We start from the raw sequence: 23,980 nt of genomic DNA on the forward strand, positions 1-23,980 counted from the left end.
CTGGCATTTTGTTTTTACCGTAAATTTACAAACAGTTTTACATTACAGTGCTCAGTTTAGAAACAACAACATTTTAGCATGTCACACACCCACACATCTCTGCAATTATCATTCTTTATCTAATGCGAACTGTAATTGAGTTTAATTTCATTTAATGGCCTTCTTAATGGGCAATATCTCCAAAGTTTGAGTGTGCAGGTCCAGGCGGTCCCTCTCGCCGAGCAGCTCCGCCCCGCAGTCGAGGACAGAGAGCGAGGAGACTGAGGCATGTGCTGAGAGAGAGACAGACAGCGCGCTGTGGAGGCAGGACCGCCCGTCCATAGGTAGAAATGTCAGTTTGCGCTTGTGAGAGCGTCGTCGGTCTGTGAGGAGCAGCAAGTTGTTGACGTGCAGAAGCGACATTTAAAGCGCCACGGCATCAACTTTGCGCGTGATGCGGCGCGTGTGGGCTCAGCATCGCGTCTGTGAGAGCGCCACGAGAACGCAACCGAGATAACTTTCACACCGCAGTTGTAGTCACGGAAGTATAGGCTACTTTTTCCTCTCACTGACTGCTGATAAAGAAGACCGACTCGCTTCAGGTGGCTTCAGAGAGAGGAGACGCACGGACCGCGCGCGCGTGTGTGGAGTACCAGCAGGATTTTAGAGCGCGCACGTTCGCCTGAATGGATGGTAACGATCTGGCCACTTTTTACAAGTCTGAGAAAAGTTTTTGAAAGCCGCTGGAAGGAAGAATGGATGCGAAAAGCGAGCGGTATTGTAGTTTGACACGCAGCGCAATCGTCATGGAAACATCTCAAGCTATGGAGGTCGAGATGCTGGATGGATCCTCCGTGAGAAGTTCATTCGCTGAGCTTTGACTTTACTTTTATTCCTTCGCAGAAGAATGTGATGCGTGTGAATAAGACTCACCCACACGTGATCGTTCTTCTTAAGCGCACCTGCTATTATTAACTGAGCTTGAATTTTCTCCCCGTTTGCGTTGACATTATGGACAAGAACTCTATTGCGTATCAGATGGAGTTGACACTTTTCATGGTCGTCCTCCTGTTTTGGGTCACCGTGTGTGCGGATGACAGTAAGATCATTTCAGATCGGTATGCTGTGTACTGGAACAGCACGAATCCCAGGTAAGAAACATCTCACTGCATCAGGGAGTGCATGGGAGTCAAGCGTTACCTGCTACTGCAGAGTCATGACTGAGCTCTTTGAAACTATAAAAATTGAGCACAACTCTGCCCTGATTAGTTTAACCTTTTTATTTAAATATATATATATTTTAATATACCTTTATTTAAAAAATAAATAAATAAATATACAAGTGATTCCTCAATTAGGGAAACGTGTGACCCTCTAGGGGAAAAAGGGGGGCTTTTTTAAAACAAGCATTATTCCAGTTTTAACAGATTTAAATTAAATTTTTTTTTTATTTTTTATTATTGTGTCTCTTTAGTGATTTTTTCCTCATTTTAAATAGTGTAAAATCTTTTAAATGTTGCATCTGCAACACTTTATCTACTTTAGGCTCGTCCTCTACCTAGACATTTTAATTTTTACTTTTCAATTTTCCCAAAGGACCTTAAAAATTCAGTTTTGGTCATTCACATCAAAGATTCGACATCAAAATACTGTCATTACATCTTGTTGAACAAATGAGTTTTCTCTAAAAAAAAAAAAAAAAGGTTTCTTACTAGTTATCATGCACATAAAAAAAGTTTTTTACAATTATTTTTCATAAATTTTAAAAACTAAATTAATGGCAGTGTATTTTTTGCTTACTCAACATTTATCCACAAATGTAGAAATATAATTTTCATCACACATTATTATACTGAAATCCACTTGAAAGCTGATCAGGCCATGCTCAGATTTTTATTGTAGTAAATGTTTTTTATTATAGATAAACATAATTTTGAAGTTAGTCAAATGCATCCAATTGAAAAATCACCATATATTTTAAATATATATTTCTATGATCAGATTTGGTACAAGTTACGTAAAGTCACTTTACTCAGTCCGGAACATTCAAAGTCTTCCCTTTGAGTTTTTCATGTGTGATTTCGCACAAGAAACAATGGAGATTTTTAAAACACACACAAGAAGGCCTCAGCTGGGCACTGTTTTAACAACTTGTGTGTTCCATTTGAAAGTACTTATAGGGCTTCTCACAAAATCAGCCTCTCTATGAGCACATTGTAACTTTATGGCCTCATTTATTGCACGCTTACTGTCTGACAATGTTATGAGTTACTGAGGGCGGTATGCTGCGTTATATTGTGTGCCGTTGGTCCGTGGGGTTGATAATCACCAAAATTATGCAAATGAATGCATACTTTTATATCTTGTCAGCTTTTAAAGACACTGTTATTTTGTTTTCCATTCTTTCATCATGGATGTTCCTGAGGTGGGATCAGTACTCTAGACTTTTCATTTCATATCACCATATGGTTTAAATAGTCTAAGATGAAGCGCCCCTTTCCGAACACCCCAGCACCCTCTCAGAAGCAGTTTCTGGCAGAGGACGGAGCTTTGTGTAACCACACAGTCAAACTAATACATTACATGCCACAGTTTTAACCAGTATGATTATTGAGAAGTCCACAGATGTTTGTTCACACCAGTACTTCTGTGAAGAAGTTTTTTTGAGCTTTATATTTGTGCTTTGTGGGATTGTTGCTTTTTGTTTGTTTGTATGGAACGGGTTTTGAGAAAAACAATAGTTTGGAAGTTAGGAATGAGAAGGCGATTTTACTTGCATAGCTTAATTTTTTCCAGTTTGCCTTATAATAGAAGAAACAAAGAGTTTCTGTTACTGAGTGTATAAAAGTGTTTTTTTTTTTTTATCATAGTCTTTAAAATTTTAATTTTTATTTATTTGGAAAAAAAATGGCTTATACATTATATATAATAATTTACAGTAATAAAATAATTACAGTAATTTAAAAAAATATATTAGACCCGCCCACCCTCTAAAAAAAGCTAAATTCATTCACAAATCTGAAAGAATAAAGGTAAAAAAAAAAAAAAGTTTTCTGTTCCCATATTCCATGTGTTGATACATTAAAACAAATCAAATAAAATGGTGATTACGGCATGTCTGGATAATTTTTTCTCTATTTTTCCACCTGTAAGTTTGTGTCTGCTGTGTTATGTCAGGGCAGTAAAATGTTTGCTCAGCTAAACTGAAGCGGGTCTTCCCTCTGTGTGTGTGTGTGTATGTGAGAGAGAGCTCAGGGAAAATGCATCTCTATTATTAGGTTGTAGAGTGTTTTAACCCATGCTATCGATTTTACCGGTCAGCCTGTAGATCTATGAGATATACGTATCAGATCTTCCAAGTTTGAATTTTCAGAAATCCAGAGCAGATGTGCATTGGAGCTCTGTGGATTGGGCTTGGTTGTTTGCAGCCCTGTGAAACTGAAATTAGAGTTTACGGGCTTCATTGTGATCTGTGGTTTTCCTGCACGCCACCATAAAAGCCAGCGGTTCTGTCTGGTGTGGTTTGAATCAGGCCTCGATGGTTTGAGTCTGTTACGTGGCTCAATTAAGAGTGTGAGACTGAAATGGCTTGTGCTAAATGACCCCAATCAGAGCATAAATAAATACACTGAAATAGATTTCTGCTCGGTATGAGTTGAGCCCAGAGGTGTCGATTTAACCCTTGTGGCTTTACGGTGAGGTCTGGTTGCTTAGAAGAAGCAGTTAGGGTGAAAAGTGAGTTTTCACGTAGGGTACGCCGTCGTGCAGCACTTTCGGACAGCTGTTCAGGTCTGAAGAGTGATCATTTTCTTCGAATAGTTTCAATAAATCCTTGCATTACATTAGTTTAAACCATTTAGCGGACGTTCTTATCTGTAGCGACTTTAATTTCATTAGTAAAAAGCAGAACCACATGCTTTGCTAAACATTGCAAAAGCATTTTATTTCTATAGTTTGATTTATTTTTTTATTCATTAATGTTATCGTTATTTTAATTTAATTATTTGAAGTAAAAATCCATTTGAATTTGAATGAACTAATTAAAGAAAATATTTTATTGGATTTCTTGTTTTCCCTGTGCAGGTACAAAAATATGCAATGTATTGGTTTTTTTTTTTATGACGAATAAAGATTTTTAAACGGCTCTCTTTTATCATCCTGTTATGATATCCGTATGAGATGTTTTTTTAATCCACTATAATAAGAAACAATTGTACTTGAAGGGAAACTTTCTTCTTTGTATGGTTTTATTTTGCTGGCTTTTTGTCATATTGTAATTGGCTCCTCAAGGTTATGAGGGATGTCTGGTGTCAGAGGACTCCTGTATGAGGGCAAGACACAGATATGCCTGTATGGATCCACATGGATTTTATTCTCTAAGGGTCATTAACCTCTATTGTGATTAGAATGCCTGAAATTAATGACTTCAAGCTTGACCTTGGCTGCTCGTGTCAAACTTCAGCTCCTGTAGGTGGCATTGCACCATGTTCTGCCCCAGTTTACAGATTTGTCCGCCATTTTGTGAACCCTCACACTTGCCTCTGGAATATGGTGCAAGCTGGAGACAAAAAATGGAGTATGGGGGTAATGCAGTCATACTACGACAACTTACTAGGAATAGTTTTTTGTTCTTTTTTGTTTTGTTTTATTTCATCTTAATTTGTTGGTTTTTCACCTGAGGCAGCATTTTGAAACTTTTATAAAATAATTTAGTTACCGTTGTAATAATGATCTAGTTTAGTGTCAAAACATCCAAGTGCTAAATGTCATTAAATATGTTATTTTAGTGACAAATTATCGTTATAATAAAGCCTGTTTTTCAGACACTGAATTTGTTTGCTCAAATAATAGTTTTGCATCAATAAGCATGTTGAGTTATTTTTTTAATCTGTTTTATTTCTCTATTTTATCTCTCTGTGGCAAGTCCTATACAGGTGTACCCAGTGCCCACTTTATTGTGCCTGACATTAATTGATTTTTTAAGCAGCACTTAGAGTTCAGTCAGCTTCCACGTCTTTGTTTGTGCGTTCTTTCCGTATGTGTGTTTATAATTCATTTCAGGCAGCTGCAGGAATTTACACTCCACTTTCATCCAGACAGAAATACGTCAAATTTCACAATGCATGACCGAGTGTTTCTTCTGCTAGGACTGTGACCTGCCGTCCTGAGGGTCGAGGGAACAATTCTCTGAGAGAAAACCCATTCCAACCACCGATTCGCCATCTATCCCGTGACTTATTGCAACTTTAGCATGAGATCGCCGTTTTGTTTGGCGGTTTAATCAAATTAACTCATCCATTAAAGTGTATAAATATAATCATTGTTTTTTTCCCCCAACGATCCTCGTCCATTAATACGCAGTTGCTACAGTGAGGGAAAGCACTTAAACTGACAGCGCTTCGGGCGCAGTGAATTCGTTAGTTTGGAAATCAGATTACAGTGGGAATGGCGGTCAGCTGTGTCCACTTGCTAAAACAACAGTGCGTCTTTTAAGATGGGTGCACGCAGTCACGCAGCCTCACTGGTGCTGCGTTTCTATGAGATTACGGGCTACTTCAGTTGGGGAACTGTAGGGAGAAATTCAGTTACTGAGGTCTATAGGTCAGCGGTTGTTATAGCTATAATCCTTCCATTCTGTTTACAGCTGGACTTCAGATTCATCTGCTAATGATTATCAATGACAGAATGTTTCATGAACCCTTTTTTTCCCCTAAATGCATGGTCCGAAAAGGGAACGGAGCCCTCGCCGGCAGTGAATAATGCAAATGGTGTAACGCCATATTGCATGAAAAGGCTCTAATATGTAATTAAAGTTTAAAGTCACGGTGTGGTTTCGGCCGTATGAAAAAAAAATAGTAATCAGTAATCTAGGTTCAAAGTTGCATTAAATAAAATGTCCTAGAATGAGCTTCATCGGCATATCAGTTTTCACCGTTTATCAAAGTTACATTACTGCAGGTTGAAATAAAAAATCCCGCTGCTTCAGCCACTGAATGGTGGGAAACGGTTGTGCTTCTCTAAATTTGCATTGCAGGAGTAACATAACCCTCTCCGCCATTATCTGCACTGTCCTGCCCCTCACCCTGCAACAAAATGACTGCTTACACGTGAACATTTGCACAGATGTGACATGCTATCCAAACACTTTTGTGCACAAACAGACAACAAAAACCAAATTCAAGGTTGGTGTTTATTAACGCATGTTTGTTTGTGTTTTAAAGCGAAATATTTGAAGTTATCTAGAGTCGGGTTGTTTTTTTAAATAGTCATTTATTTAGCTTTCGTTCTTTTGTTTTAAGGTACGTTTTAGTTTCTTTCGTCTGCTTTCAGAAAGTTTTGAATCACTCAGTTTAGTCAGTACAAACTCTCTTATACTAAGCAGCAGCTGAAATGCTTTCGGGACAGGCGTCATGACGGTTAGTTTTCACGCTTTCTTGCTGCGGACACAAACCAGAATTCATTCCCAGGACCTTACAGGGCACCTTATCACCCCTGCATCCTCACCTCTTTGTGCGACAGTTTATTTTCGTCTGTTTTTATACCCAGCAACAGCCCCAATCACAACGTCACCCTGCCTTCTGTATTACTCATAAATTTTAATGCCTGACCCACATTCACATAGCACATTGGCAGTCACGTGCATCCAGGGAGCTCAAACTTGGTTTGAGGTAGGTGCTCTTTCACGGGTGGATCTTTCCCCAGATGGAAGAGAAAACGGATGATTTCAAAGGAGCGTTGCACACTGGCTTTGGTTTAAATATCAAATCTGAGGACTGGGTGTTTGTGTAAAGTCTTCTTGTTTTGCTTTCATCCAGGTGCCATTGAGTTCTCCGTCAAGTTAGCTCGGGACACTCCTCTCTCTCTCAGGACCAAGGCCTTTCTCATTTCGTATTTATGAGGCACAGAGTGCCAGGAAGCCCTCCCTCAAATGGGCTTGTGTGTTTTTAAGTGACGTGAGATGCTCTCTTTATCGCCAAACCACTTTCTCTTTACGTATTGTGGACCGAATTAGCTTAATTTTTTTTTTTAAATGAAAAAAAACTTTTTACATTTTTAAAAAAATTTATTATCACTGAGCAATTACTGCATGCATGATTTTTCGATCGCATTCCTCAAAGTTATTTTTAAGACACCAGACATCGCATTGTTTAATTTGCTCATTAAACAAATGCGCTATTTTAATTCGTCTGGAACTGTAGTTTAGTTCTGTTGACCCACATAAAGTCGGCTCATTATGTCCATCCTCAAACTCCTCATTTCTCTCCTCGAGTGAGTTTTATTTGGAAATGCACTCAGCTCTCTGCTATGAAATGGAGGGTCATTTTATGCCTCAATCCTAATTTGTGAAATGGTTTGTACAAAGCCTATTTGTACTGGAGGTTTATATTTTATAATCCTTAAAAAGCCTGACTTTAATCATCGGTACTATAACTGAAAATGAAAGTCATGTGTTATAAGCATTATAGAGTAGCAGAAAGAGAATTATGGGAAATGCTTAACAGTACCATGCATTCTCTGTGGAAAAAAAGTAAATAAAAAGTGCCGAATTTTAAACAATTCATTTTACTTATAAGATATTATTGGCCCTTAATATAATCTAATAAAACAAGTTTCGGAGGTTAGAATTACATTCTGAATGTTGTGTCATTATGTGGACGATTCAGAGTACCATTTGAAAGCTTTATAGATTTAGTGTGCTGCTGTTTTCTATTGAGTTTCTAACAGATAAATAGACTTTAAATCAACATGCTCCTGAGATCGTATTTCTTAATCGCTCTGAGAGATGAGATCATTTGAAGTTTTGAAATGTTTTTAGGGCAAAAGGTGTCAGATGTATGCAGTCTGGATCGAGCAGTGCCGGTGAGAAGACTTTTGTACTATTCTGTGCGTCAAAATTGTTTATTTATTTGTTTTTCAAATGTATTTACTAATTTAAATGATAAATAAATTATTATTTTTTTTCGCACTAATAAATACAATTACGGCAGTTATCATTACCAAAGATGTTTTGAAACGCACATGCTGTATAAACATATATTTTTAAAGCTAAATTAAAAGATATTTATAAAATATTGTGTGGGGCGCATGTGTGTTTTACTTAAAACAATGCGGATCTCTACTGAAAATATTCACATTTATGAAGAGCCATATAATGGTTTATAACGTTATTTTACATATTTGACATATTTAAGTTTTATATACAGTAAAATATATCAAGTGAAAGATATGTCTGCTTGTAATGTAATTCTTAAATATATTTTGTTATTAAATAATTTATTTTTTCTCTGCAGGAAAAAAATGTTACTCAAATCTTTTACTAAATGATAAATATCAGTAAGTTGTAAATTGCATCTCAACTAAAAAAAAAAAAGCATAATAATCAAATGAAGTTTATAGGAGAATGTGATTGCTGACCCTGCAGTCACCCGTGTGACTTTTATTTGATTTGAAAAACATTTTATTTAGACTATTTTGTGTGTGACGCCATCTCCCTGTAGCTGAATTAGTGCTGATGTGTTCAGTTTATTCACCTGTTTTTACTTTGCAAATGTCTCTTTTCACCAACGTGGGTGTAAAGCCACTGAACACATGGTTCTGTCTTCAAGTGAGAGGGAGGAGCTGCTCACACATCTCAGTAGGCCTTGACCTTCAAATAACTCGACATTTCTAAAGGAAAAGAATAGGAGAGCATGTGAGAAGTGGAACATTGCCTCCTTAGTCATCTGGGAGTTTTCTCTCTTGAACTGCAGATACGTCAAACCTGTCACTCTTGAAGAGCTAGAGAAAATCCCTGTTATGCGGGAGGTGTTGGCAGAGCAGGGACTTGGGCTCGTGAACAATCCATAAGGGAAAAAGGCTGACCCTTACCCTGAATAGCTGCTGCATGCCCACTGCCAGGGTTAGTGGGACAGTTTTTAAATGCATGGCTGTACCATGCAATGCAAACTCAGCCGGCATCTGCTGGCTTAGACGTGCTGTAGCTATACTTTGCTCAGACAGATCCTGCTCAGCATTTACTTAAAGCTAAATTGGGCATTTTTGTGCTACTTTGCAATTATATTTTGGCTATAAAATAAGATATATATTAAATCAACTGTATGGTTATGTAAAATCCAATATTTATTTAGCAAACAAAAAAATATATATATTTTTGTATTGTTTTTGTGTATGTGTGTGTGTGTGTGTGTGTGTTGTGTTTCATGTTTTTATGTAATTTTTTGTTTTTTTGGTTTTCGGTGCAAACTTATGAATTCCAGGAAATAGAAGAAGGAAAAAATATCAGATTTTTTTTCCACACTATTAACATTGATATTATAATTAGACATACATTAACACTGCATATGCATTATGTCAGATGTAGGCGGCTGTCCACACTGATGTTCAATAATTGTATGTGTTGTTGAGTACATATAGATTTATGGAGATATTATGATATTACTGAATCCAAATCAGGTTTAATCCTTTTTTAATCCTTTATTAGGACAATTTATGATCAATTGATTTCATTATAGGAGCAAATCAGAATTGAGATATTCCCATGCAGATTATATTATTCCAGTTTATGATGGTATTTTTTTATAATGGGCATGCATTTGTACAGAAATGCAGCTCAATGAACAGCGTAAACTGGCAGCTTGAATATTACTAGATGCTTTCAAAATGTTGCAGAGTGCGTTCTAACAGAGAAGGTACGGTAGTTCTTGCTACTGGAGAAGCACAATCATTTCAGAATTTGCTTTTAGTGACAAACTGATGTTTTCTTAGTCAGGGTCAGGAGCGGGAGAGGACAAGCAGGTCAGTTTTTGAGCTCTTTTTCGCCCCGAGAACAAAGCCAATCACGCCTTCAACTGAAAAAGCAAAACAGTGGCATTTTAGAAGTCCTCTGATGACAGGGTTCTGCGAGAGACACTGTGGTAGAGATCTGCAGAAAGATTCGATCTTTCATGACAAAACTATTAACATTTTTTTTAGCGTTGCTGCACATGCTTATTTGGCAACCAGACGTTTACAAGTTATAAGAGTGGGCTTATTTTTGAAAGTTCTTTTCTAGGCGTACACCTCAAAGTCTTTTAGGTTAAAAGAACCTTGTAGTAAAAATAGCTGTAGTAAAATTGATCACGAGTGATTTTTATTTATTTTATTTATTTAATTTTTGCACAGCTTGAAAAAAGCACGGTGCACAAAATATTATTTGACTTGCAACATCTACAGATCCAAATTTAGAAAATGCGACACATTCCACAGAAGCAACCACTTTTTATGCCCCACTAGACATCTGCCACATACTACACGCTATGCTGTAAAAATAAAATGAACTTTCCCTCCCAAAGTGAAAAAAATACCTGATGTTTGTTACAGTGAGGATCAGTTCGTTTTCTCTGCTTGTTTGTGAAAGGCAAAGAGACAGAGGAAAACAGAGAGAGAGTGAGTGTGTGCGGTAGAGAGACTGTTCATGGTGCATGATGGGTATGATGATTGAGCTGTGTGCGGGTGGCACCGCGTATGCCCGAAACGGCCTCAAAAATGCCTCGGCTGCCTCCAAATGTAGGCTACTGTGACAGGCAAAGCAAAAAAATTTAATTCTTGCAAGCTTGCGGTGAAGCTGTAGTACCTTTGGCCCTCGTGTTTTAATGTACATAAGAACTCTTGAATCTATTTTATTTAAAAAAAGACATTCTCTCTGGAAAATTGGTGAATAATATTGCTAAATACTAAGATTGCTATGTTCTTGCATACACAGGGACGTGGGTGGTGTGAGGACAGTTGCGTTTTAGTCATAGATTTTTTTTTAATACACCACTGGAACTAAATAGTGAATTCGGCTCCAGTGGGTCAGTATGTTCAGTTCAGATTTGTGCTGAAAATAAGCGTCACATAAAAACCCATTGACAACCTCCTACAGAAGCTAGAGAAGTACTTACCTTGCACATTTCCACGCCATATACAGTCCGTTATTTCACCGTGAGATGGCTAATCCCAGTGCAGGTGTGATCACGGATTCATGTCTCACCTTTAGCGCTGAGAACGAGACAGCTGCTGATCAGGACACAGGAAGATTACCTGGGCTGTGTTGTGAGTTTAAACAGGATTAGCCGTTTCAACTCAGGTGCTATGCTAACAGGATTAGGCCCATAGACTCCCTTCAACTGCGTCATTCCTGCATCCAATTGTGGTCAAAAACATAGGTGCACATTTTTGTTGTCGACAAACATTTGGCCACACGTTCAGTGTTTGTTTTTTGAAAATTAATACTTTGTAGCATCCCATTTTAATATGCTAACTACAACTCACTTTCATGAGTTGATTCTCCTGAAACACTGTGTCTCTGAGGCGCTATCAAAACAAATTCCGAGTTGTGATCAGCCTTCCATAGCAACAGCGGCTCATCCAATGGTATAGGCTCGGGGGCGGAGCTGTGGGTTATTTTGACCAATCAGAAACACGGGTAACTTGTTTGAAAACAGTTGTTATTTTCTGGAAATAAATTGTGTTTGGTGATGATGATTTCATGCTTTGGCTTTAACACACCCTGAACGACATTATATAGCCTACGCTTTTAATTAAACCGAATGAGTTTTGTACTTTGATGTGAATGTTTACCGTTGGTGTGTTTGGATGCAGACGGATTCTCTGTGCCGTCCTCTGTTCACATGATGTTCTGGTTACGAGTATCACATGCATCATGGTCTGTGTGACAAGGCCAAACAGAGAAAATCCCAAGAGGGATGTGTTTTTAATCCAAGGATTTTGCCTTGAAAATGCAAACTCCTCCGGAGGGCTTTAAGGTTCCTACAGAATTCCTCGGCTCTTCAGCCACGTCTCAAGGGGGAGGAAAGAAACTGCATGTCTGCTGATAAAGAAAGATTATTGTTGGAAATTAATTATTGTGTAATTTTATTGATGTCTCGAATGAAAAGCATTCTTGAAACATGTAGCACAAGCCAAAAACTCATCAAAGCATTGGATAAATATTGCATAGGCTTTTTATGATTATTAAAATATGGAGTAGTGATTTGTTCTGATCGACCATTGTCACAAATCTTATGTAATTATAAATTGTGGTTACACTATTTTCATCACTCTGCTAATGATTATGTAGCATTTGATAGATTTGTGATGGTAATGTTTTTTTTGGCTTCTCTCTTTACATGCTTTTTGAAGTTTAACTAAAGCGCTGCGTAACAATTAATATTATATTTTTCCAAACGCCACGTGTGAACTGTTCACGTTTTAGTACTAAAACATCCCTGATCATGCAGATCGCATCTCTAAATCATTTGTCTGACAGGTAAAAGAATAACATAAATAATTTTCAGGTATAAGAATAATAGAAAAGCAACTATTTATTAATGCTATATAAAATGAATGAAATGCATCTCAATTTTCAAATAAATCTCCAAAATTTCCAGAAAATTGAGTTATTGAGCATTTAATTAAATGATTTGTATTAATATTGCCGACTTCTTTATTTCATAGTGTGTTATTTTTTTTTCTCAGTATCTGAATGCCTGTGTAAACTGAGATGTCTTCTATAAAATATTGAGTGACTTTTTTAAATTCTGTAATCAATGTTTTGCATTTTCAAATCATGCATTTATGTCCCCCCCCCCCCCCCCCCCCCCCCCCCCCTCAGTTTTCACACTTAACATCACTCCTGAATAGAAGCACATTTTCATCAGATACCAAAGTGTGCAAAATTGTGTTATCATAGAATTGGTGTATTGTTTTATACATGCATTATATTTATTGTTTTATTTTATACCATGCAAATGTATCATTTCATGTAATTAGTGATACAGAAAAACGCTGGGGTTGCTTTATTCACGTCTTCATTAAACTTGCAGGGAAATGCATGAAACTTCTGAACGTAACCTTTCCTCATCTGTAGTTTGACCCAGATAGTTAATTATGATGGAGAATTCTCCTCAACGCTGAGGGCAGTCACAAGGTCAAATGAACGATCCATTTCTATCCTTTTTCTTCCAGATGTTTGGAGTTCAGTGACAATGGCAACAATCACTGGAGATTCAGTGTCATTAACCTCTTATTCCATCACCATTAACCCTCCGGTGGAAGAAAAAAACTTAACCAAACACATCAGTGAGACACATAATCTGTCTATATTGCTGTCAGTTCCTAATGTCTTATTTTTGGGTCACGCAGATGTGCTGTTTCATTGTGTGTGTGTGTGTAAGAATATTGTGAACACTGATAGCTCTATTTCTAAACCTAGTGAGCTGCCTTGCTGCATACGTGCTACATAAGTAACTCCATACTAAGGAAAAATGTGTGACCTCTTGCGTGGCTGAATTGGAATGTTCTTCCACATGGATAAATAGTAGATGCAAGAAGAACGATACTCTAAAAAGAATAAGTATACACAGCGCGTTGAATAAAATGGTCTTATTGTTTAAAAAACACGTGCAATGTTATCAAAAATCTTGACGATATGATGTGAATGGTGGGTATTAAAATTCTATGCTATTATGTTAAATAAAAAATACATTTAGAAATGGATATTAATATTTTGCATATTCAAGACTGCATTTATCAAATTATTAGTGTTTTTAAAAAATAACTTTAAGTGAGTGTTAGATGAGGGCAGATGTACTATAAATTTAAAATTGAACATGTAGAATTAAATATCCAGTATCGATTGATATATATCCAATATCAACTGATACTGATCAATTTAAAAATCTCATAACTTACACTGCCATTCAAAAGTTTGAGGTCGGTAAGACTTTAAAAAAAAAAAAAAAATTAAAAGAAGTCTCTTATTCTGTCTATTTATTGCTGTCTATTTAATATTGTGAAATAACAATGTAAAATAACTATATATTTTAGAATGTAAATTATTCTTGTGTTTCAAAGCTGAATTTTCAGCATCATTCCGCATCAATCCTCATTATCATATGATCCTTCAGAAATCATTCTAATATGCTAATTTGCTGCTCAAGAAACATTTCTTATTGTCATTTTTGAAAACAGTTGTGCTGCTTAAAAGTTTTGTGGAAACCTTGATACATTTTATTTTGGATTCTTCAATGAATAGAACATTTAGAAGAACAGCATTTATTTGAAATAGAAATGTTTTGTAAAAATGTCTTTACTCTCAATTTTGACCAATTTAATGCATACTTGCTGAATAAAATCATTAATTTCTTTCCAAAAACAAATTTGTACTGATCCAAACTTTTGAATGGTAGTGTATACAGAATGTTTTAAATAGACTAGGTACTATTTCAAACTTTTTTATTTTTGATATCGAATGATTGAATATTATAATTTATCCAGCTAAAGAAGAAATCCTAGATTAATTTCACTGAGCTCATACAATGCATTCTGGTGAAGAATACATGCAATTCTGTCTGAGAGCCTGTCAAAAAAGAGGCAGCCTGGGACACCTTAAAATGCTAACTAGAATTTGGAAGAGCATGTGCATTGATGGCATCTCTTCTGCTCTGTTTTCTGCTTCCTTACTGCATCATTAGCTCATCTCTTTGTCCTTCATCTATTCCACATGTCTGGCTGTTGGTCTTCAGCGGCTCTGCATGTCAACACATCACGGTCAGCAGGATTAACTGGCTCCTCTCCATTAGAGAACCTCCCATTCGGACACACTAAGAATATGACATTTGCCATTCCTGTGTGCTATCCAGATCAATTCACAACAGCTAGCAAGAAAAAAAAAAACACACACATGTAGTATAATACACTTCATTTCCAAGCGCTCTGGGAAAATGTCTTTTTACCTCATGTCACGGTCACAGGACTGTTTTTTTTTTTTTTTTCAAAACCTGTAGCCAGTGGTCAAAGTAACCGTTTGCTCACTAGGCAGCACTTAGTGCTGTTCAAAAGCCACTGCCTTACGCTGCTGCTTCTGCTTGGGTCGAGGAAAGAGGGAATTTCATGGGTCATTAGCATGGTTCATAACCACGCCTAACGCTAAGGACTTTTCAAGATGTGATCTCGGTGGGCCTGCATTTGATGGTCTAAAAAGAAAGAGCATTTGGGGCCTCGCCTGGATGTGGGGGGAAATTTCAGGGCACTGAACTGCCTGCCTGGAGGGAGACCAAGAGTCGAGCGGTGACTCACGGTGCGCTGAGTGATCTAAACGTCCAGACGACTGGAAAGGTGAGAGGTCCTTCGAACTGAAAGGAGTTGATCTTTCGGTAACTTCTCAGTGACATCTGGCGGTCCAAAACTTCAGCTACAAGACCCGAGAGTTTGCGCCCAGAGAGTGGACAGGTTAGATGCCCTCGGTAGAGTGTCAGGCTCATCCTGGTTTGATCCCTTCCAGTCTCCCTTTCTAAGTGCTAGTAGGTGCTGGCCGAGGCCATTTTAATCTGTCTGCAGAATGGGCAATTAGGAAATCCTCGGAAGCACCGGGCCACTGAGCCCTTTATTGAGGAGCTCACTCCACACACAGGGATTAAATCGGCAGAGAGAGACTCCGCTGCAAGGGTCTTTTCTGCCACATTAGCTTTTACAAAAGGGATTTCGAAGGTCTAGGAACAGCAGCCCCCTCCTTCGCTCCTTTCTCCGACAGAGTACGGCCACTGCAATTAACCGGAGTTCCCATAGAAGGTGCGTTCATGGGGCCGGTCAGTATGAGGGCCCCCGCATCTCCTGCGCTACGCCCATCGGAGCTATAATTAAAGTTGAGACAACTCTCAGGACCGCAGAGATGATGGGGGGCTAAAGGCGCTTTGTTCGAGGCCTTTTCGGAGGAAATCAAGCCTTGTTAGTTGAACCAGTCTGCATGACTGATCAGCTTTAACAGACTATGGGTTCGAGATGGGCTTTGTGTGCTGGAGAAGGGGGTAGCATCAATAAAATGCATTGAGTACTACTCAGATAACTTCAAAAGCCAGTGGCTCAAACCGGTCTGCATCTAAGCTGCCGCATATAGAAGACTAGACCTTCGATTGTTATTTAAATGACACTTGAATAGAGTCTGTTTGCCTTGAAAAAGGCAACTGTGCTTTAAGACATCACGGCACCTGAAAAAGACTACTGCTTTTTTACCGGTCGGTTCAGGGTGGAGGTATTGCTGTACTACAGGCTGTTTTTCAATATGTTTACTGTGTCGGAAATGAAAAGAGACATATTTTATCCATTAGACAAACTTTATTAAATCCGGAGGTACTCAGGGGAACATAGCAGAAGGATTATTGCTCTTTTACAAGCGACTAGTTTTGTATTACGATATATTGCCTCTTTAGCCACTCTGAAACTCATTCCTGGCTTTGCCGGTGTTTGCACTATGCAGAATGCTAGCCTCTGCAGTACCGGCTTGGGTCGCGATGGCACAGAGCACCAGGCTTGTTAATGCTGTCCTTAATCCCTGCCTCTCAGGGGGCCCTTTACCCAATACCCACTCTCTTCTCCGCTCAAGAGCCCTGGACAGTGGGCGACACTTTCACTGTGGAATGGCCTCGGGGTATCATTCCGGTCACAATCACATCGCCACACTGAGTTATGGCACAACTGTTGCACAACTGTTTGCTCATCTGATATCTGACAGAAAACTCGAGACACTTATGAGAGTTAGAAAACACTCTGTAGTTTTACTGGTATTACTTTGTGGTTGGCAGAGTTTTTAATGACCGATGCAGAGAACCGGAGAGCAGGGTGACTGATGGCCTTGTTGTGCCTGCAGAACGAATTTGGAACAAAAGCTTCACAGAACAAATTGAACGCTTGTCTATTTGTGTCCCGCCCCTTGGATGTTTATTTATTAAATATTCTGGCTTGATTATGTGGCCAGCAGCGTTGGGAAGTAACATTACATGTAACAGAATTACGTAATTTAATTACAAAATAAATGTAATTGTAACAGTTACTGAGAAAAATGATTCACAAGTTCACCCTTACATCTAATCTGATAGCAAATAGTCAGCATATTTTGGCGTGCTGTCCTGGGGGAGGGCTCCGAGCCCGGAATATGGCCCGAACCCAGAGAACTCCCCCTATCCCTAATATGGGATAAAATAGATTAGGGGTGAGGAGTTGGGGTGGAGGAGGGATGCCGGAAAATTGTCATTGAACAGAGGTAGGTAGGCTGCATATTTATATGCATTGTGCTCGTTAGGATAGTTAGCTAAATGAGTTGCACCTGCGCCAAATTAGTTGATTATCTGATCGTGCTCCTCCCGAACCTTGTTAATAAAACATCATGTAATTAAATGACAGTTACTTATGAAAATGTTAACTATTTCAATGGGGATTACATCTGATTCTTTTCGCCCACCCACCAACATGTAGATTTAATTGATTTCTTTCATAAATTTCATTGACTGCTCTAAAATATGAGACACCAACGCTTCAGAAGTTTAGGACACATACTTATTCGACAACTGTTTTATTTTCTATTTGGGTTTATGTATATGCTTTATTTTTTTAAGATTCACTTTTTCTTTGTTAATGCCAGTGTTTCCTGTCATTGTCCTTGTTATGATTTTAAATCTGTATTAAGCTTCAGAAAGATCTCAAAGTAAAAAGAGGTGCTGAAGTCTGATTTTGTGGTGTCTGTACTTTAAAATTAAATTATTAGAACCTTAATTCAAGTGTTGAGTACTAATGTAAGATTAACCCTGCCTGGTTTAAATGTTTGAAAATGTTTAGCAGTTAAAAGCATAAGAAATTTAGAAAAGTAATCAGATGCAATCAGTCGCGTGACTTTAATAAGGTCATTTAAATAGTTACACTATTTTAAATAGGGTAATTTATAATCTGTAACCTATTACATGTCCAATGAACCCTTCCCAACACTGGTGGCAGGTGAAAATTATGTATTCTTATTTTTATTTAACATGGTTTGCCTAGTTTTTCTCCACCAAAAGCAGACTAGAAGTTTACAGCTTTTTGTTCGGATTGGTGGACAGAAATCCTCTTGAGCCATCAGTGTGAGGGAAACTTTTTGTATGTTGTGAACTTTTGACTACAGTTTGGACCTGAACACACAAAACGAATGCTTTGATTATTGGTTACTTAGACAAAAACCCATATCTGGGAACACGGTGACCCTTCCGCAAACTCCATATTATGATATTACCGCACTCCAGAAACAGACTCCTCTCTAATGAAAAACAAACAACGCTCTCTTTATTGTCTTTTGCCGGCCTGTGATTTGATATACATTGTTTAATTTCTGTCGAGTAATATAGTATGTACTCATGAAATGGAAGCATTTTTAGTACCCGAAGACAGTTCATTATGGATGACTTCAGTTCGCTGCATGTAGCCTTTTCATAAATCATTTAAAACCAAAGAATAACTGTTATTCATATCTTTCTCTACCCGCAGGGAATGAGACCTAGTTACACACGGGTTCGAGCTATTTGGATCCGAGTAGAAAGAAATGGAATGAATTATGCCGTGCATTTATGTAATGGCACTTTTAAAGACATGCTTCCCTGATCAAAAAGAGCCGGTTCGACACAGCCTCCAGCCTCCCAGTACATTAAAACCATTACACTGTCAGAAACGGAACCACATGCCAGTGATTGATAAGTGTTGCTTACAGTAAACACGTGTATGTACAATATATCGTTCAAACAGGGCCCCACATCCTTCAAGCTCTTGTTGGGAATCTGAAACATGATATTACAGCTCAGAGCTTTCCGTCATTCTGTGCTTACCCTTGGCCAGAAATCATTCAGGACTTTGCTGGTGTGAATTCCCAACACTGTAACCCAAGGCTAGCACTGAATTCGTCGACATGCATTACACAGGTAGCCATCAGCCCCGGACCACATTTCTTCCCTTTTGGGGATTTCTCTGTTGCTCACAGTTGCACTTGGAGGGAGTCTTCATTACAAAAAAAGAACAGATTGCTTACAGAGGCCAAATGTGGGTAAAAAAGATAAAACAAACCAAAAAATAAAATAAAAATCTGCACCTTTCTCCTGCACTAGATCAGAAATCCCATATACCACTTTTGGCCTCTTATTTTACTGTGGTACCCATCTCTGATAGTGCATCTCCTGGCAGAGGACATACTTTCGTCGGCTTTACTGACGAGATGTGCATGACAATAGCATGCGATTAATCTATTGCGATTAAAACTATGAAATGTTAAGTATTATCATATGTTCATTTATTTACTGAAATGTGTTTGTAGAGATGCATTGTTTCAATTAAAATTTTTGTGTGTTGTAAAATTTGGCTGGGTGCCTTAGTAGCCAATAAACTGATTGATTCCCATTGAGTTTCCTCACGAAAAATGGTTTTAGCATCAAGTTTAATTTCAACCCTCTGCTTTGTTGAACACTGTACAGAATGAGAATCTTTTCTGTTTGTTGTAAGTCCTTAACTAGAAAGCCCATTTTGACTGGCCTATCAGAAACATGACCTCGTACACAGTAAATGCATAATCGTCGCTTAATACTACCACAATCCTTTATTTATGAAACGATTTCCTCCGCAAGAGTCCATCTCCTCTGATTTCTTTTTACCTTGGCTTAAACCCACCTAGTTCGTCCTTTCTTTTCTCCATTTTTTTTAGGCCGTCCGTACGAGCGGGGCAGAGGACGATGGTAAAGGCAGAGCAATAAGAGGAGTGTTAATGGGATTATGCAAATGAGAGCGCTCTTAAAGGGCCCATTTGAAGTGTTTAATGGAGATTATGGAAATGGTTCACTGGCTTCAGCGTTTGGAGTGGAAATGAAAGGCGGTGGAAAGGTTTTGGGAGGGGGCTTGGTGAGGAGGGGACACAAATAAATAAATAAATCCAATGGGCCTGCTTGTCAGCATTGTGGGAGGAGAAGGCAGGATGGATTGAGGGTTGATCCGACCAGGAGGAGGAGGAGATGGAGTGGAGAGAGCGAGATATTTGCTCGGCTCGAAGGTTATTATGCTCTTTTTGCGGTTTGGGGCAGAGGTTCAGTTTGCTCTCTGATTTAATGTTAATGTTACAAACTCATGAAAGTTTGGAAGCGCACTCATAGACCATTCTCCCCAAGAAGTGCGCTTCATGCTGGGGAAATTGCGGTTCTGAACTTGGAATCAATCACGAAAGTGCAGACGATGTTGGATACCCTTCTGTGAAACTGGATGTAGAATTTGTGCTCGGATCTTTAGTCATGTCCAGGAAAAATGGAGAGTGAATGGAGACTCTGGAAACTCTGAATGGAGAGTTTATAACTGAGACTTTAGAGAGGTGTTCTTTCCTCTTTAGTCCCGTCCAGCCAGACATTTGACTAATGGCATTAAATCTGGTCCACAACGCATCTTATTCTGCCCAAGAAGAGACTGTTATTTACAGTGACCAACTGCAGTTTTTTTTTTATATAAAGGAGGCAGTTCTTTTTAAATAGATTATAATAATAGACCTGTCTGAAAAAAATGAAAATAAAATAAAAAAAACAAAGGAATTCGCAGTTCTGTTCATCTAGATAGTTTGCTGCAAATTGCACTTACCTGGACCTCGAACTTTTGTAAAACCAGCCGATCAGATTAGAGCTTCACTAAAAAAATGGTGTAGGATTTGCTTTAATGCAGTTACTCAGAAATGGCTAGTAAATTTCACAAAAAATGACAAAGAAACGGCAAGTAACGGAGTGAAATTTGAAGCAGAAAGGCTGAAAATCACAGTGAAACCATTTTATAAAAGTTTTGTTTTGCCATTTTTAATGGTTTTTTAAATAAAGTTCGACATGCTGAATACGAAAATTAAAATTTTAATTAAAATTATTTTGCTCATTAAAACTAAAACTATTACTCGTGCATACAAAATGGCATTGTACATGCATAATACTGTTAACAAAAATATAACATAAGCAGCTACCAGTGAGTCGTCCAAAATTCTGAAGTGTTCGTTGGATGATTTTTGTCTTTTATGACTAGTCTCACAATGTCCCCAGAATATTGCAGAATGTTATAGAAACTTCTAGAATGTTCCCATCCTTGCAAAACAAAAAGCCAATATTTCATAAGTAATGATAGAAGTTCAAAAATGTACCTGACCTAAATTTTTAATGAAAATATTGAAGCTATGTGAAAATAAATAGTACAATCAGAATTCGCACCACAGAATTACTGAAGAACCATATTTTTTATTTCTTGCATTGTGTAGTATTTCCTTGTAGGCACACTTCAATAATATTTTTTGCAACAGTATATCAAATGTAATGACGAGCCATATCGAGTGTTTGGGGCGATCTGCATGTAAAATTATGAAAGGCATATTGATAATGACGTGCATTTACTTAGTCGTTTGCTTGAGCAAACTCAATTAACAAACTGCCCTACTTTACATAGTTTTTCAATTCTGGATCAGATTCACATGGGACCTTTGTGAATGGACAGTGATAAATGGACGCAGCAAATGTGGAAACATAGCCGGCCCATGCGTATACCATGTACATTTATTACTTAATAAAAAGTAATTGTGAAAACTCCCTGAATGTTTTATTTCCCACACAGATACGCAGGATTTGGCCTTGTTAGTTAAAGCTGTCCCTCTGTGGTTTTTTTCAACAAAAATGGCAACCAAAGTAAGCACCCCTGTGGCTAACATATTTTAATGCTGGAAAAGCTGACTCAGTATTTGCGTGTATTTTCTACAGAGCCTCAGCCCTGAGAGCAAATAAACCCACCTGATCTCGGTCCATTGCTCATTGAACTAAGCAATTGAACATGCTGCACATTTGAGACTAATTTTCCCTGCCTTTAATTAAAGGGGCTCCCACACATTGCATGGCTCGGCTGTTTGAGCTCAGGATTTAATTGCCATAAGACACTTCAATAAACTGCAAGGGCTGAAACTATTAGAATGGACACTTTTACTTTAGCTGTTTTGTGTTGGAATGATTATACATTGGGCTGTTTGGTAAATTCAGTTTCACAGAAATGAGGAGCACATTACAAGCCGCTAGCTGGGCTAACTTCTCATTTAGCTGGAAATTAATGTCCATGTTCAATTTACACATGCTATGTAGATATATCTCTCTTGCAGTATGTTAACTGCTCGCTTTAATGGCATGCAGTAACTGTATATTAGCAGAGCTGAATTTCCCTCTTCATATTTTATTAACGGCAGTGAGTGCTAACGCTTCTTTATTGCAGAATTTAATATGTATTAGCTACTTTAGCGGCCTAGCTTTTGTTTGTTTGTGGAATAAATTGTTCGTGGCCAGCACTGAAGGAAAGTTAGCAAATATATTAGCAACTCAACTCAATGTTCGCGAACACTCTACTGCTGATCTGATCTTTCGATTAATACATGCATAAACAAATTCAGAATCCTACGAATAAATAAATTAATATTCATGAGCTAAGTCTTTTTGTGATATCACAAGCAGTCACGACTGACCTCAGCATTGTTATAAACAAACTGGCACCCATCGAAGCATAGTAATTACTCTGTTCCTATACTTGCATCGTATGTCAGGAGGCAGAACGCCACATGTCCTGTGTCCGGTGACTGCCAGATAGAGCAGGTGAATACAGCTGGAAAATAACCTTGGAAAGCTATCAAGCATTTTATTATGTGTTACTGCACTGCTGCTTCCGTAATTAAAGTTTACAGCGGAGATTAGCAGTGCATGTACATTGTAAACTTTCCGAGCAGTGATTTGGCACCACACAGGTTCAGATGTTTGGAAGCGCTGCGTTTAATGTAGAAGAAAGCTCATTAGAGGGTAGTGCATGTATCTTTACTACTAGACCGGCTGAAATCTGTTCATTATTTAAGAGGATGCATTATTTAAACACTCTCTGCTGTGGTGCAGTGCAATGCTGAAGAGGAAGATTTGTTTTGATGAATGATTATCGTCCACATAAGCGTTCATTGTAAATACATTGCGTTTTTTTCTTCGGAAAAATACAAATGGCCTGTTATTGATTCTTCATTCATTTTCATGGCTGTAACATTGTATTGTTTGTAAAGTGTTTGGAAGTTGCAAAATGAAGAATACACAATTTCTTTGTTTTTCTTTTGTATATATAATTTAGATTTTTTTATGTCATCATTTATGTTATTTACAAAATAAATAAATATTAATTTATCTATAATTTCATATATATTATAGATAAATTAATCTTTTTTTATTTTATATATTTTATGATCTCTTAAAATATCTTAGTTAAGTATATATATATATATATATATATATATATATATATATATATATATATATATATATAGTATAACCTTTTTTGTTTTTGTTTACATAATATATGTGTGTGTATTGTGTATATTTATTAAGCATATATAAATACACACACATACAGCATATATTTTGATAATATTTATATGTATGTATATATTTATATTCATATAATTTATATCATATATAAATATATTTAATATATAAACATAACATATTTTTCTTAAATATATACATGCATATATGTGTATTTATATATAAATAATAAATATACACAGTACACACACATATATTATGTAAACAAAAACTTTTATTTTGGATGCGATTAATCATTTGACAGCACTAATGTGTGTGTGTTTGTGTGTATATATACAATATATATATATATATTGTATATAATTTTCTCGCTATCAATATGCGATGTATTAAAAAAAAATATATGTATATATATATATATATATATATATATATATATATATATATATATATACATATACATAAAATTGATATTTTTTATTTCAGAATTTATATTATTTACAAAATAAATATGAATTTATCTATAATTTCATATATATTGTGGATAAAAAAATATATATATTTAATATTTTTTAAGATATCTTAAAATAGCTTAGTTAAGGCTGTAAAATTTTAAAATGAATATCTGAAATATATAATAATAATAAATAATAATAATAATAATTCAGGATTTGTATTACCATAAATAATGTTTAAAACCTTTTTTCAAAGTGTGAGGGACATCTAGAATTACTCTTACTTGCTTACAAAATAACAATATAACAGTTTTTCAAGAAACCAACATGATTATAAAGATTTTTCCTTTTCTTTATCATGCATACTCCTAGTTGTCATTGACCTGATTCATT

General features: G+C 37.1%; 1 protein-coding gene across 1 annotated transcript in view; it reads left to right on the forward strand.

Annotated features, from left to right (window-relative positions):
* The first annotated feature begins 234 nt into the window (after positions 1-234).
* Positions 235-23,980, forward strand: part of LOC306857231 (ephrin-A2-like) — a 123,023-nt gene continuing 99,277 nt past the window's right edge. Inside the window, exon 1 of the mRNA XM_079397060.1 lies at positions 235-1,130. Within this exon, the coding sequence (XP_079253186.1) occupies positions 991-1,130 (140 nt within the window). The 5' untranslated portion in view covers positions 235-990. The remainder of the gene's footprint in view (positions 1,131-23,980) is intronic.

This window comes from Barbus barbus (assembly GCF_936440315.1).
Source record: "Barbus barbus genome assembly, chromosome: 37".
NCBI classification, from domain to species: domain Eukaryota; kingdom Metazoa; phylum Chordata; class Actinopteri; order Cypriniformes; family Cyprinidae; genus Barbus; species Barbus barbus.